Source organism: Panicum hallii, chromosome 8, assembly GCF_002211085.1.
Source record: "Panicum hallii strain FIL2 chromosome 8, PHallii_v3.1, whole genome shotgun sequence".
Lineage (NCBI taxonomy): Eukaryota > Viridiplantae > Streptophyta > Magnoliopsida > Poales > Poaceae > Panicum > Panicum hallii.
The window spans coordinates 7035462-7050865 of record NC_038049.1 but is presented as its reverse complement, the minus strand read 5'-3'; the positions used below and the strand labels follow the sequence as shown (position 1 = coordinate 7050865).

The 15404-nt window shown below is 47.4% G+C and overlaps 2 protein-coding genes and 1 long non-coding RNA gene across 4 annotated transcripts; all 3 read right to left on the bottom strand.

Annotated features, from left to right (window-relative positions):
* Positions 1-3035: 3035 nt before the first annotated feature.
* Positions 3036-4295, bottom strand: LOC112902965. The gene is made up of 4 exons (XM_025972167.1): positions 4050-4295; positions 3852-3950; positions 3610-3709; positions 3036-3447 (listed from the first exon to the last, which is right to left on the bottom strand). Exons 1-4 carry the CDS (start codon positions 4078-4080, stop codon positions 3411-3413), a joined length of 267 nt encoding a protein of 88 aa, XP_025827952.1. The 5' UTR covers positions 4081-4295; the 3' UTR covers positions 3036-3410.
* A 684-nt stretch (positions 4296-4979) lies between these two features.
* Positions 4980-6304, bottom strand: LOC112902821 (large proline-rich protein BAG6-like). 2 transcript variants are annotated; one of them, XR_003230672.1, is made up of 3 exons: positions 5791-6304; positions 5549-5672; positions 4980-5445 (listed from the first exon to the last, which is right to left on the bottom strand). XR_003230672.1 is itself a non-coding variant. In XM_025971999.1 (3 exons), exons 1-3 carry the CDS (start codon positions 5910-5912, stop codon positions 5403-5405), a joined length of 285 nt encoding a protein of 94 aa, XP_025827784.1. In that variant the 5' UTR covers positions 5913-6303; the 3' UTR covers positions 4980-5402. The 2 variants fall into 2 exon arrangements, 1 of the variants encoding a protein (XP_025827784.1); XM_025971999.1 differs by having other exon boundaries at positions 5795-6303.
* Positions 6305-6724: 420 nt separating this feature from the next.
* Positions 6725-7939, bottom strand: LOC112903024. Its single transcript, XR_003230713.1, has 2 exons — positions 7558-7939; positions 6725-7028 (listed from the first exon to the last, which is right to left on the bottom strand). It is a non-coding gene; the product is annotated as an uncharacterized LOC112903024 (long non-coding RNA).
* Positions 7940-15404: the final 7465 nt, after the last annotated feature.

The following is a 15404-nucleotide window of genomic DNA, read 5'->3' as shown; positions in this document are numbered from 1 at the left end:
ATTTAGGAGAATTGCTAAATATATTTTCTTTCTAATATTATTTATTAGGAAAAAAAGACTGCTGGAGATGCTCGAAGCGCCGGCTGACCAGCAAGAGCATGAGTGTCACTGCCGTCATACTTTGACTGCGATACCCTCTCTCCCTCTTTATCTCGAGTCTCAAGTACGCTTTCCGTGTGAAAAGCAGCCCTGATTCACCGATTAAGTTGAAATTTTACCAAATCTGATGAAAACGATAAAAGCTTCTTGGGTTTATTCCTACGGTAAAAATTAAAGGCTGCAGGTGGGTATTGAGCCAATCTATCAATTAGTTTTCTAGTGTAGAAAAACAGTCTTAGGAATCATGTTCAGCTGTTTGATCACAGGATCTTAGTTGTTCGACCTTTGGGAGGCCGATGGTAATAGAAGAGGAGAAAGGAGGAAGAATCGACCGCTCAAGGTGTGTTGCTTTTCATCAAGTCAAATCAAACGATATAAAACAAGCCCTTTGCAATCTAATCGGAAGTTGATCCTTTCATTTGAAATCAAAAATCGATGAAAATCATTTGAGTTTTGACTTTACAATCCATGAACCAACGGATGCAGAGATAGAACTCTACACTAGGGACTGACAACGGCGCACTCGGCGCTAGAGCTACGAGAAACAATCCATGACAATTAGATCACTAAGGACGTGTTTGGTGCAGCTCAAAGCAGTTCCGGCTCCTCCTAACACCCACCTAAGACGGTATCGTAGCATCACCGTTCACGGGAGTCTGTTTTCTCTCCCCATCTCCTTTCTCCCTCTCACAATTTGTGGCTCCTCTGGCTTCGGCTCCTCTGACACCACTGCGTGCAATGCTACAGTGCCGCGTCAGAGGGAGGAGCCGGAGCCCCTTAAGCCCGGCTAAACTGGCCCTAAGACGGCTGGATCATTTGAGATTGGGTATGCATGCAGGATGCTTAAGCTTCATGAGTTGCAGACCTGCAGCCAAGAACATGCGTGTACGCACCTGTTGATTGAATCGAAGGGCGAGGCCTGTCAGGCTTGGAGAGCTCACTAGTAAGGGAGGACAAGGGGAACACCAGCACTTAAAGATGCGAGAGATCCATACAAACCAACCTACTTACCTATAGTAGAATATTGCCTTTTTTTCTTATTCGTCATTTCTTGGTCAAGTCTTTGCACCCAACACCCTCACTATCCGATTAAATATTCTGAATTGATTAGAAAAACTTGGCAAAGTCTACGGCCCAGACCAACGTATAAGCTTTGGTATCATTGGATGCCTTGGGGTTGGGGCCAGGTCCTCGCCCACTGTCGCCTTCACCAACAACCCTTGATTAGGATGTGCATACTAGTTTAAAAAACCACTTGGTTGTTCTTATCTCTGCTTTAGAAATGAAAAATGACTCATATGTTTGTGAGAAATTATTTTTAGGCACTGCCCGGCCGGGACGTCGAAAGTTTATTTCTGAATCAATCGAAATGTTTCATACGTCTCTAGGTTTGCGACATGGTGTGCAAAAACATATGTTTGTAGTGGTATGTGTACTTACAACTTGTTATCACGCAATAAAAAGTTTCACAAAAAAAAATGATGCATGTAGTTCATTAAAACCCACTGGATCAACTAGATGCGCATTTTTCTTTATTTGATTGTTCATTTTGTACATTGACTATAGAAAAAGTGAACTAGAGTGTGTCAATTGATGTCCATGCATGGAACGGCCTAGCTGGATCCTTGGTGCCCGGACAAGGGACGGTGCCATACATAAATCTGAAGAAGTCTGTGTTCACTTAGTAAAAGGAAACCATATCAAGATGCATTTATCTTTGCATTGGCGCGTTGCTAATTTACAAACAAATCCGGTAAAACACATACATCCAGCATTCCTTAGAAATGGTGTGCATCGTTAGGGCCTCCTTGAATTTCATAATGAACATCGGTTCAATTCCTATAGAAATATGATTTCTTGCCACATTCCCAACAGGATCATTTGTTGTATGTTTGCCATAGTTAACTAAAAAAAATGTAAAATTAAACACAATGTACCAGGAGGAAAGGAACTTTTCTTGCCCCAAGAGGAGTTCCATTGTTTCCTTTCAAAAGCAATTGACCGCATATTATTGCATTGAATGGTTCTAAACTTCTAACATATACAGCCACTTGTTTTGAGCACAATCATACAAAATTAGAAGTAAAGTAACTAACCAATTATAACTGCCGTCTTTACACACTGCTTGCGATGTCAAGTTCTAGTTGTTGAGCATTGGTACAAGTCCATGAGGTAAGATAATTATAAAGGATCACTTGTTGGTCATCGCAAAAAAAGAAAAGGAGCACTTAACCAACCAGTCATATTATTTGTAAGCAATTTATGAATTGCTAGGTTTTTATTCCAACTGGACACACACTTTGGAAAAAAAAGGTTGTCATGTCATCTATGCACTGATTAGCATATTTCGTTTTATGAAGTATTATTAAGGAACTGGCAGACTAAATCAGGAATTTCCACATCATATTCATACGTAGCTGTAAAAAACTCATCAGGAAAAGAACAAGTCAATGGTCAGATGATGCACGGGAGGCTATTTCACCTGCAGCTTGTCTGCCTTGATTGAGTTCGAGAACAGTTTTAGATGGCTAATTTCCTTCTTCAATGAATTTTACTTGATATTCAAGCTCATCTTTCTTCAAATATAAAGAACACAAATCATAATTTGTGTCTAGGATTACCTCGTGTGTATACTTCTCTATGTTTTCTTTATCTAGTGGGTCTAAAAAAATCTTAAGTTAAACTATTCGCTTTCACTTGTACAAAATAGCTGTTGTTTTGTGTAAACTCTTAAAAACTTCAGTATTACTATAGAACATGTATTCCTAGTTAAACTCTACGGGGTTTGCACTTTTTCGACATGGGGATACTATCAACACATTTTTGAACATATTAGATAACTCCTTTTTGATGACTTATTTATGTTTTTTTACTTAAGTTAAATGGTTAATCAATGGAACTCAATTGTTCAAAAGCAACATCATATGTACAGTACATGACCCAGTAACCTGGAAGAACTTTGAAATCTGAAGTGACATACATGTATTATAACACGTGAAAGACATCTCACGGCCAAAAATAAAAAGAAGGTTCGCAATGAAAGAAATCAAAATAAATAATACACAATTAAAATTTTTTAAATAAAAGTATCCTTTTTCAGGAAAGAGAGAAAATACTGCAGCTGGTTGTTTGGGAAGGATCAAATTTGTAATTCGTAGTAGTGGTACGGATGCACAGGGACGTGTAAGAATTATCAAACGTGAAACAATGAGGAAAAGAAATAAGAGCAGCTTCCACAGCTCCAAAGTTGCAACTCAGACACAGATAGAGCCCCTCCCAAATTTGCTGCAGTCCTCGCAGGAGCTCCTGATCTAGTCGGCAGCTCCACCGCCGGGGAGGCATGGCCAGCTGCAGACCCGAAACAGAGAAGAAGAAGAAAGGAACAGATCAGAACCATTATATGATCAGTTCCTTTACTCAGAACGTCGATGTGAACTCAAATAATGATTCCTTAACAAGTTGCTTGTGCAAATTTGAAATTACTAATTGGAGAATGGAGATTCGAAGTACCATTTGGCCAAGAAGCCTGGCGTGCTCTGTTTTGTGGCCGGCTTCTGTGCTGGTTCTTGCTCCTGCTTGCGATGGTTCTCCGGACGGCCGACGAAGTAACCTTCACATGCATTTTTCAGACAAGAAACAACAAGGAATCCAAGTTCAATTCAACAAGAATCTAGAGGAAATCGAGGGAAATCAGCTGCTTTGTGCTTCTCGATCCTGTTTGAGTCGAGAAGGGGATGAAAGAATGAACGCACCTCCAGGAGTGTGCTCGCCGCTGCCGCCGCCGCTGCCGGCGGCTGGTTCTTCTGTCCTTTCCAGCGCGTGGTTTGTTGGACGGCCAACGAAGTAGCCTCCTGATAAAGATTCACCGCCATGAACAAGCTTTCACTAGCTAGCTAGCACCAATTCATCTCTTGCAAAAGCGGCCGGAAGATCGCGGATGATGTGCTTACCAGGAACGTCGCCCTGCTGGCCGTTGCTCATGGCGGATCCGCCGGCGGCCGGTCGGTCAGCTAGCCTCCACCTCTTCTCCCGATCCCCCGAGCCTCGACCGGAGATAGCAAGAGGAGAGACGACCAAGAAGGCGAGAAGTCAAGAGGAGAGAGATGCTCTCGCCTCGCCAGACTGGCAATGATTCAGCGCCGGGGGGCGGAGACAATTTTCCGAAACAACCTTGGTTCGAAAAAACAATTGTGCAACAGAGACTCTATGGCAGCTGCAAACGTTAGGTGGTGAACACAGCAGAAAAACTAAAATGGACTCGGCTCTTCGTCCCAAGTGACAGTAATCCCAGCAAGTTAATCGGTTAATTTGTCTTATTCCAAAATTAATTTGCGGTGCCCACGAATAAATAGTATAATTTTGTTAATCTTTGATTGGACGTTTTAGCAATTCAACCCTTAGTAGAACATTTCAAGCACTTTTAATTACGTAGTAACTATTTTACAGGCACTTTTGGCTATAATTTGGCGATTGCACATGTGAATGTGGTGCGTGTTACTTTTGATTTAACTTGTCGCTAAAGTTCGCCCCACCTTTTTTTTATTCGTGGCAGCATTTATCAGTAGGTATTTATCGCATTGGTGAGATCTGACATGGTTTGAACCATTTTAGTGAAATTTCAAAAATATTCTAGATTTCAGTCAAATCTCATCCGGGCAACAACCACAGTAAAGCTAGTGGCAACACAATCTTGCTGCTGATAGGCTATGTGCTTGCAACTTCACCATTACTCCCTCTGTTCTGTTTTGTATCATTATATGACACTGGTTAGCTCAAATTTGAGCTAAGCAACATCAAATAAAAGAGAACGGAGGGAGTATTAATTTTGGCTAAAATGTTTTTGCTCCACGTCCAGAATATAAATTTCTCAAAATTGTATGTAAAGTAGGAAACTGTGGTTTTGCCTGTTGATTTTAGATGGCAAATTTACAAGTCTGTATATTCAGACTTTAAGCATATAGGGAAAATCCATACTCAAGTCACAAAACATGTCAACTGATGCATCACTGATATTTTTGAGAGCGATAAAGGACAACTAAACCATCATTTAGAGAGAAAAAGTCAACGTCTAGCGCTTGCGAAAAATGGGCACCGGCATATTGGAATTGGCAGTTTTATTGCATCTGCATTTGCTGGAACGAGCAACAAAGGACCGTTGAAGAACAAAGAGCAGCTTCCTCCATTGGACATATTGGTGGCAATAATTCAGGTACAATTGAAGCTCCTCCATCCAATTTGATTGAACCTTCTCTGTTCTCAACCTTGCACTATGCTCTGCTCCACCGTCGCCACAACTCTTGGTATTATTGCTCTGCCGAAGCTCCATCACCGAAGAGGCAAGAGGTCCTGCAGCCAGAAACAGAGAAGAAATAGATTTCATCACCAACCAGTTGAGTACCAAAAACAGAACAAATTAGTGAATTGTTAATATGCCAATGAATCGGAGTACCATTTTGCCAGGAAGCCCGATCCATTGTTTCTAGCAGGCGGTGGCGGCGGTGGCGGTGGCGGTGCTGGTGCCGGCTGCTTCCCCTCAAGGGTCACCGGGTGACCGACGAAGTAGCCGTCTGTTCCTGCAAAACAACCATGTCGAATTAACAACAGGGGCGCGTCGAGAGAAGTCGGCAGCGTCGTTGTGCTGCTCATCGGACTCAAGCGAATTACTGATAATTGAGGAGAAGAATCACGTACGGACCAGGAGCTTGCGTGCTCACTGGTTTCTTCTCAGCGCCGCCGTTGACCTGGGGCTCCTGTCTCGTCCCCGGCTCTGCCGCTGTGTAGGCCGTTGGGTGGCCTACGAAGTAGGTGCTCATGGCGGATCACCGGGCGGTTGGCCACCAGCCACCAGGTGCCACCGCTGTTTGCCGACGGCGGCGACGAGCCGAGCAGACGACCGCCGGGAGGTCCGAGGAGACAGGACGCCGCCCGGGCTGAATTTAGTACTAGGAGGCCCACGTGGGGAAGAGCTGGGAGGAGATGCTTGGCCAGACAGGAAAACGATTATGATTGCATTGACCAGTTGGTCGTCTCGCAAATCCCGGTGATGAGCGTCCAAGCTTCCAGCTCGGATCATCGATCTCACAGGTGTGAAACAAACAGGCCGCCGTTGAATGCAGCGAGATCCATGACACGTGACCGTGAGATGACTCTGTAGACAGAATATATAACCTGCATAATTGATTGTGGAATGAATAAAAGAAATATTGTGAGTAGCATGGCAAACAACTCGTACAATGACGAGCAAACGATCTTACAATTCTGCGGTTGTTTCACGAAGTAAAACCTCATTCTCCCTCCTTCCCCTCTCTCCTTCACATTATCAAAAATCCTACATGGATCTGCATGAGAAAATCTATAAGACCGCTAACGTGTAGCAATGTACTTGCTGTAAGGTCTCGTTCGGCAGCAGGTGGATCAGTCCCACCCTAAATGCTTCCGGGCCAAGGATCAAGTGAAACAAGTTAGGTCACTTAATCCTGTTGGATTCAATTTTGGACAAGGAATCATTCTTTTCCCTCAAAATTATTTTTCAGCTTCACAGGAATAAAACCTTCTCCACTTCAGCACCAAACATTGCGCCTTACAAGTTCACCGAAACAAAAACAAACATTGCGCATCAGTGATGTTGACTTTTGAACTGGTATGAATTCACATGCATGTTCATTACATAAACATACAAACATATTTGAATCTTCACCGTATACTCTCAAACAAACTGAAAATAAATACACAGGTGCAAGTCTTTACATAAGAGACCTATTGAATCTTGTTTGGAAGATTTTCAAAGCAACAAATAAACGAAACTGACAAGGCTTATTCTCAAAATCCAATAGGTAGGTAACTTATGAAGATGCAGGATAAAATAGCATGATAAATCCAATAAGATCTTATGCCTTTCTAGCAGCATTGAGTATTGACCTTGGAGCCTCCTGCAACAAACCAACATGTAGTGTTCAGGACATGCTTATTCAACAAAATAAGCTATGTAACAGTCAATTACATTGTTTTCATGTTCTTGATACTAGCAAGCTATCTATGACTAACTGTAATCTACTGCTTATTTGTTGGTCTAGACAGGATGCAACACCTGAAACTTAATTGAAAGACTCTAAAAACTGAAACAGACTCTGAAAGACACTAACTGAATGAGCAGCAGGGACAGGGATTACTTCCATCATGTCACAAATTAGTTGTAAGATGGCAGACAGCACAACTGAAGAACAAAATAACAAGATTTAGGTTACACATCAGGTTTCACTTTGATTCAGATACTAATTAAAGAACTGAATTTTAAGAACTAAAGAACAACCGAGGACCTACTAACGAACATACAGAAACCAACTCAATGTTGCAGTCCTTCCATCACAAACGAAATCAAAACTGTACAAATTTCCTCGAAATTGCAGCACAAGTATCCAAAGAAACAACAGGGAGAAGGCCAACATCGTTGTTGCATACTTGCTCTGAATCGATGAGTTGGTGTGGGCAGAGAGGAAGAGGAGATGGCGACGCTGCTAGCAAGAAGACGTGGCCGTGGAGGAAGACGGCGATGGCCTGCGGCTTGAGCCCCTTCTTGAAGCCATCGCCGATGAAGCCCTTGTAGACAGGGTCGAAGCCGCCTCGCCTAGGAAGCCGCCCTTGCCGGAGACGAACCCGAGCATGGCCTCCTTCACCCTCCTCACTGGATCTTCGAGGCCAGCTGGGGACCGACAGTGCGGAGCCGTGGATCTTGGATACGAGCACCGCTGCCGCCGCGCCCTCGCTCCCTCAGCCAAGAGCCAGAGCCCTAGTGTTCACAATCCACGGGCAGGCCCTTTCCCACGATCCACGAGCTGACATGGGCCATGTCCAGTATCCATATCCGTCCGTGCCCAGCCCGATCCGCCTCGCCCCGCGTGCCACCGTGCTGCGCCGCCGCCTTGACCGTCGCGCCTTCCAAACGGGGCTAAGCGCATGTACAGAACCATGTTACAGCCATCTCTCGAGAGGTCTTAAGAGGTAAATGAATAAAATTTTAAGAGACAGGCACTCGTTAGGAGACGGTCTCTTGCACATCTTTTTAAGAGGAAGAGACAACACCCAGTCTCTAGTGTGTACAACCCTATAAATACTTGTCTCTTTGGCTTGAAAACTGTAAAAGAATTCTTAAGGCTGTACGTGCTGCAATGTACATGCTCTAAGGCTATCTCCAGCGATATCCTCCAAATCCTATTCGCTATATCCATCCTCCATATCAACTTCATTCTCTATACCAAATTTAACTCCAACAATATCCTCTATTTCCATCCTCTATACCCCACAATATTAATTTTCTATCATTTCTTCCCGCATCCGTTTCCCCTCCCCGCGCGGCCCCGTTTCCCCTCCCCGCGCCGCCCCTGCCCGGCCGCCCGCGCGGCCCCTGCTCCCCTCCCCGTGCGGCCCCTGCTCCCCTCCCCGCGCCGCCCCTGCCCGGCCGCCGCCCCGCCGGCCGGCCTAACGCGCCCCACAACGCCCCTCCCGCGCCCCGCCGGCCGCCGCCCCTGCCCCGCCGCCGCCCCGCCGGCCGGCCTGCCGCGCCCCGCAACGCCCGCACGCCTCGCCCGCCGCTCCGCCGCGCGCCTCCGCCCGCCCCTCCGCCGCCCTCCGCTCCGCCGCCCTCCGCCCACCGCTCCTCCGCCGCCCTCCGCCCGCCGCTCCGCCGCGCGCCTCGCCCGCCCCTCCGCCGTCCTCCGCCCGCGCGCCTCCGCCCGCCGCCCTCCTACCGCGCGCCTCCGCCCCTGCCCGGCCGCCACCCCGCCGACCGGCCTGCCGCGCCCCGCAACGCCCGCGCGCCTCGCCCGCCGCTCCGCCGCGCGCCTCCGCCCGCCCCTCCGCCCGCCGCTCCGCCGCCCTCCGCCCGCCCTCCGCCGCCCTCCGCCCGCCGCTCCGCCGCCCTCCGCCCGCCGCCCTCCGCCCGCCCCTCCGCCGCCCTCCGCCCGCCGCTCCGCCGCCCTCCGCCCGCCGCCCTCCTCCCGCCGCCCACCGCCCACCGCTCCGCCGCGCGCCTCGCCCGCCCCTCCGCCGCCCTCCGCCCGCGCGCCTCCGCCCGCCGCCCTCCTCCCGCGCGCCTCCGCCCGCCGCCCTCCTCCCGCCGCCCTCCGCCCACCGCTCCGCCGCGCGCCTCGCCCGCCCCTCCGCCGCCCTCCGCCCGCGCGCCTCCGCCCGCCGCCCTCCTCCCGCGCGCCTCCGCCCCTGCCGCCCCGCGCGCCGCCGCCCGCCGCCCGCGCGCGTGGAGATGCGCTGGAGGGCCCACGCGATGGAGGACGCCGGTACTCCCTGCCTCTGTGCAGGACGCAGGCCATACCCTCTATTTTACCGCACGCGTTACAGCACACCGATGGAGCGATGAGGCGCTACAGTATCCTCCGTTAATAGAGTACCGGACGCTGGAGTCAGTCTAAGGGTTGTTGACTCCACTCGTCGCCATTTGCCCATTTCTTTATCTCGCATTCCATATATCCCAAGCATAATCGTACCAACAGCAGAGTAATCTCTCCTGCCGACCAGCCAGCGAGCTAGCTGCCGAGGACGCCGAGCCGGCCAAGAAGGAGACAGGCGGCGGGCACCGAGACAATCATGCAAATTAAAGCAACCTTGATTCAGAAAACAATTTTCGGGAGCACCCGGAGGAAAATTTAAAACTGGGACCACCCACCGGATTCGCCTCTCCCAAGCACCTGCCAATACCATGATTACCATCACTCGGCAGCAGCCACGTATGATCCTGCAAAATGCAGGGTCGTACCGTCCTAGTGCGAAACACCAAATGAGACCCAAAGGTCCTATATTAAGAAAATACAAATAACTCAGATACATTTGGATTTTATTATATACCTTCATGCATTTTGCAATATGAAGAACTACCATCATCATTCGTGCTAAATGAGTAAAGGGCGAATATTTGTTACTATCGTTGAAGCAACAACCAGTTTCTTAGCTGGTGCTATTTATACCCCATTGTCCAGTCATTTGAAGTGTTTTAGAGATTGAGAAAGCTATAGGCATGTACTCCACGCATCATTGGCGGACCTAGGATTTTGAACTAGGATAGGTCTAGAAAAAAATTTAAAGCGCAATTCGGTATAATTTAATAGCACTTTGATAATAATACTGTTATCGTTATAATTTGGACAGGTCGGAAGTGGGCCGTGAGCAAGATGGGTTTGGAGGATAACTATAATAAGCTTGCGCATCGGACCCTGTGCAGATGTTTTGGGCCTAGGGAGGCCGTGTATCTAGATAGATATGCTTAAATAATTTAGATAGAGATAGTTAAAGATTCGTGTCGTGTTTAGTTAGGGTTAGTTAAGAAAGGAAAGTCTACGGACTATAAATATGTATCATGAGTAAACAATAAAGATAGAATCATTCATCAACAACTCTCGGCGCATCGTCTCCCTGTTTTAGGGTTTCCTCGGGTAAGTGCCGTGTAGCCCCGATCGTGATCGGGGTAGCATTGCCCTTGCTCGTTTACTTTTATGTGTTTCTCGTTCTGAAGCATTGTTGATGACGAGTAGCACTAGTTATCTTAACGCACATAGAGTAACGTTAATTTCTTCATGTTTTGATCGTGCCTTGCTTGTTACTCATGAGTGTTTGGTAGTCATCGTGTCCGATCCCGGGTGCGATGGTTGCGTCTTGCTTTATCCTTATTAGTAGATCTAATCTATTATGATTAGTTTCTGATCACCAGAGATTTAGCTTAATTTATGCATGATTAGACCTTGCAAACGAGTTGAAAGTTCCGGCAGTATGATTAGTATCGGGCAGCAGCTTGAAAAGAGATTGTTCCGGGAATCGGCTTTTCGGTTGGTTTTTAGGTCTCTGTTTAGGTTGTTATTTCGTTATCTTTGGTATTTGTTAGGCTCAATCACGCGTAGGATATTCCGATAATACAGTAAAGATTTTAATTGTCGTAGATTGGATTACGTTAATATTTATGGAGCAGGATTTATGTTGTTATCGGGTATATACATGCTTTATTTGAAGATCCGATCCAGTATTGGTGCAATCGGCTCTTTACAGCCGATACCGGGAAACATCCAATGAGCCGATCACAGCTCGGACTAATGTTTACACGTGTCTGTGCATGAAGGAATCTAATATATCACACCTTCCTGATCAGTTACAGAGTCAGGTGGCACGCCTAACGACTCCAAGCCAGGGCTTGTGCCGGATTATTGGGCGTTGACTGAGGGACCGGGGTCCACCAGCAGTCCCGGAAGCCTCCCGGCTCCTCGTGTTGCCTGTCACTGCTCGCCGGCGGGTTTTGACTGACAACAAATACGATATATAATAACATTTATAATAATAATTAAAAAGGTTCCATAATAAGTCTAATTCAACAAATTAGTTTGGAACTCAAATAAATTACAATGTAAAGAGTTGCAACAACAATAAAATTTTATATAAATAGAAGATTACAATACTAATATAGTCTATAGCTTTTGCTTTAGGCTTTCTCAACTGGTGGCTGTCGGCATTGGGGACTCGGCCAGTTGGGCGGTCCAGCTGAGGGGTCAGGGCACGCTGGTCCCTGCCCGGCTGCGGGCTGCAGCCTGCCGCGCCCCTGCTGTAGTGGCCATTGTCTGGTGGGAGGCGACGAGCGGCGCGGCAGCGAGCCAGCGCTCGACGGCACACGGTAGCCTGGGCCGCAGCCGCACAGGGCGGCGGGTGGAGCCCTGGAGCCGCCGGCCGCGCAAGCAAGACTGCGTAGGCACGCTGCGTGAAGGGCGGCGGCTGCCGGGTGGAGCTGCCGGGCTGGGGACCGAGAGGAGCCGGGGAGGGGAAGGGCGGCTGCCGGCGCAGCCCCACGCCGCGGAGGCAGCGGTCAGGGTCGGGCGACATGCGGATTCGGCTGTCGAGGTGACGGGATGGGGTGACGGGCTGAGGCGCAGTGGGCAGGGGTGACTGGGGCTTGGGGTCAGCCGGTCAGGAGCGGGGGCGGAGGAGCTCGAGTTGGGTTTGGGTTGGCTTGTTGGGCCAATTTTTCAGTTTACATCACAAATTCTAAGTAGTAAAACATTTGTGGGCCAGAATTTAGGGTGTTTCTGGGCTTACCTAGACTACCCTTTGGGCCCGCCACCGCCACACATATTTGATCAGTGCTCTATCCACCAAAGTGATAAAGAGAAGATTAAGGCAGTTAGCACAAATCTTAGGACTTTGTTAGTGCTAGTTTGGGCCACCTAGCATATTGCTTTAGTGTTTAGCTTATAGTTAGGCGAGGTTTGCGCACCTCTTTACTGTCATTGCTTGGACGTACCAAGAGTTGTAAATCTAGAACCTGTAAATCTTAGAGACCTTCTAGTCGAGTTTGTAAATTGGTTGCTGGTAGTTGTGAAAGGGAGGAGAGATCCGTGGTGGTTTGCAGGATCTCTACTTAGTGAAGATGATAAGAAGCATCCAAGAGGACGAGTAGAGACCCACTTGCACATGGGCAAGTCACATGACCATCCACAAAGTTACACAAAGTTACTGGATCAAGAACTTGACCCTTGCGTAGATATTTTTACTTGGGGGCGCTAAGGAGGAATAGCTTTTCGATAATTCCATAAAAAGTCATCATGCTGGAAGTTTGTATTCTCTACCTCATTTACCTTCTCCACTACATATTGCACTTTACTTTCCACCTTTACCTTGTTAGAATTGCTATGTGTAGGCTGGGAATTTGTATTCTCTGCCTCATTTACCTTCTCCACTACAGATTGCACTTAACTTTCCACATTTACCTTCTTAGAATTGCTATGCGTAGGTTGTAGGATTAAAACCTAGGATCTAATACTTTTGTGCTGCAGAGATAGCAATTTATAGAAAAATCTAGCGCATATGTAGATTGAAATTGAAATATATTTTCATATGTGCTTGGAGCTTTAATTTTTAATTTTCAGAACACTTAATTCACCCCTTGTCACGTTCCCTATACTTGCAACTCGCAAGCATCAGGAAAGAGCCTACGCATTCTAAAAACAGGCCTCACTCATGCAACTCCTCCCCCATACTAGTTGACTTGGAAGAACAATCATGCGCCCTGCAAACGGTAGCCAGATAAAAAAAGCATAAACATGCTAATAGCAATTTTGTTCATTCATCTACTAATCATGCTAGTTCCTGTGAGTGGAGAGAAAAATAATAACCCTTTTGTATCTGCCTACATGGAATTAACATGTGAAAAAGCACCATTGGTGTGGAGTTGTAGGTCGCTCAAATTCCGGTGTGCACCTAGTTACATGCTTGTTAAGTTTCATTGTTGTATACATCCTTAGTTGCTGCAGAGACTGGAATTTATGCTTCCTTTATCTAAAAAAAATCAAATTGACACGAAGTGATGAAAAAGATGCATACTTGTGCAGTGGTGAAGGTGCATGGCTTAAGCATGTTAAAAGCACATGTGTACATATTAAATGATATCCATGATGGTATCAGGTTACGCAAGTGTGCTTTTGAAATGCCATGGCTTAATGAGGAGATGATGTGATGGTACTGGTCCCTTCTCTTGCTATAGTTTACATCATGGATCCACACATCTATTAGCCATGATGAACCAATAAGAAAGGAAAAGGGAGGAAAATGCATGATGTATCCTTGTTCATGTCTGATTGGTTAGCGAAGATATACATGAGTTCATGATCAGCACTTTGATCTGTGTGCTAGTTGCATGATTTGGATCTAGGTAGATGAAATATACAGGGGTTATGTCACATGTGGCAAGTTTGACGCTAAGCCATTTGCATAGGAAAAAATAGGGTTTAATTTCCGGCATTTGACAAATGTTCTTTCCTTTTGTGCTGTTTGGTTTGTCGCTTCGGGCTTTCGATGGCTACGTGGCTTAGGCCAATTTAAACCTTTATCAGGTGTCTGCAACTTCCCATAAGCCTAAGGGCCTTTAACAAGGTGGCCTAAATATCTGGACCTTCGCTTGGCTTTCTAGGATTTATTTTTAAGCAGAACACGGTTTTGCAAGGTAAAACTTCCAAATTTGGATTTGTTTATATACCATGTAGGACATGACACATGAATGTAAAATCTTAAATTCAATCAGCATCATTTCATCATCATTACATAAAGGAAGAAACACATATTTAAGAATTTACAATGAGGAATTAGAGCACTTCCACAAGCAAAAAAGTATGCAAATATAGACTGGACGACAGGCCTTAGCCAAATTCATGTGGATTGGGGTGACCAAAAGGTACCAAATTTAAGGGAAAAAACAGAACGTCATCCAGATAAGAAAACCTGCAACTCAGATACAGGACGAGGCTTCTTCATTCCCTGGTCCAAATTCATTTCTCTGAATCTCGCAAGTAATAATCTTGGGCAGTTTCTGCTGGATCTTCTAGTTTGCAACTTGTCCGCCGCGGAGACAAGGGAACCTATGGGGTATGAGCAAAGTAAGCAGCTGACATGAAGTGCGTGTTCAATTATTAAAGCTGCCTTCAAAATTGTAGTTTTCTTGATTTTTTTGAGCAAAACTAGTTTTATTTCTAAAAAGAAAATAGTTCCAGCTCTGCGACTCAGAAGTCAGAACCAGTTGACCATACCATTCCAGGAAGCTCCTTGATCTCTTCAGGTCGCCGGCAGGCTGTGCCGGTTCGGCCACCACCGCCTGCGGCCGGCGGTTCTCCGGGGTCCCGATGAAGTAATCTTGTTTGGGTCAGGAGGTCCAAGTTAGTCCAACAAAAGATCAATTGGATTAGAGAATGCTACGGAGCATATGACGACGTACCACCGGGTGTTTGTGTGTGGGCAGGCGTGCGTTCGGCGGCGGCGGCCGCCGGCGGTTGCTGCTCCGCCGCGTTCGCCGGCCGTCCGATGAAGTACGCTGTGCAGGACGAACAGGAAACAAAACCTGATCAAAGGAGCAAGAAGATCCTGGGCGATGCCTCGATTGGCCGTTACCGATCCAAGGCGTTGACCTTCGCGCGCGTTCCCGGAGCCAGCGCGCGAAGCCTGTGACCGGGAGAGACACAACACTTACCGCCGGGAACGTTGGCACCACCGGCGTCGGCCATTGCGGGTGGATCGATCCGCGTCGTCTCCTCCGCTGCTGAATGACGACGACGACGACGTGAAGGACGAGCAGGCTAGACGGGGGCAACGATGCGGGCTGGGAGACCGCGCTCGCCACGCTTTATCAGCACGATGACGTGCCCCCGCGAGAGGCTCCGACTCCGTCAACCGGCAGCTGGGACGAGCGCGACGCAGTAGATGCTGTTCCGGCGGCCCCAGGCTGGCAGGCGGCAGTTCGCACCAGCCGGGATTATAGTAAGCGGAGTAAGCTA

Coding starts and splice junctions, on each gene's coding strand:
- LOC112902965 (XM_025972167.1), bottom strand. CDS start 4,080: ATGAGCAACGGCCAGCAGGGCGACGTTCCTG. Junction 3,710..3,851: donor CGGCGAGCACACTCCTGGAG/GTGCGTTCATTC, acceptor ATGCATGTGAAG/GTTACTTCGTCGGCCGTCCG. Junction 3,448..3,609: donor CCAGGCTTCTTGGCCAAATG/GTACTTCGAATC, acceptor TCGGGTCTGCAG/CTGGCCATGCCTCCCCGGCG.
- LOC112902821 (XM_025971999.1), bottom strand. CDS start 5,912: ATGAGCACCTACTTCGTAGGCCACCCAACGGCCTACACAGCGGCAGAG. Junction 5,673..5,794: donor AGTGAGCACGCAAGCTCCTG/GTCCGTACGTGA, acceptor GTTGTTTTGCAG/GAACAGACGGCTACTTCGTC. Junction 5,446..5,548: donor TCGGGCTTCCTGGCAAAATG/GTACTCCGATTC, acceptor TTCTGGCTGCAG/GACCTCTTGCCTCTTCGGTG.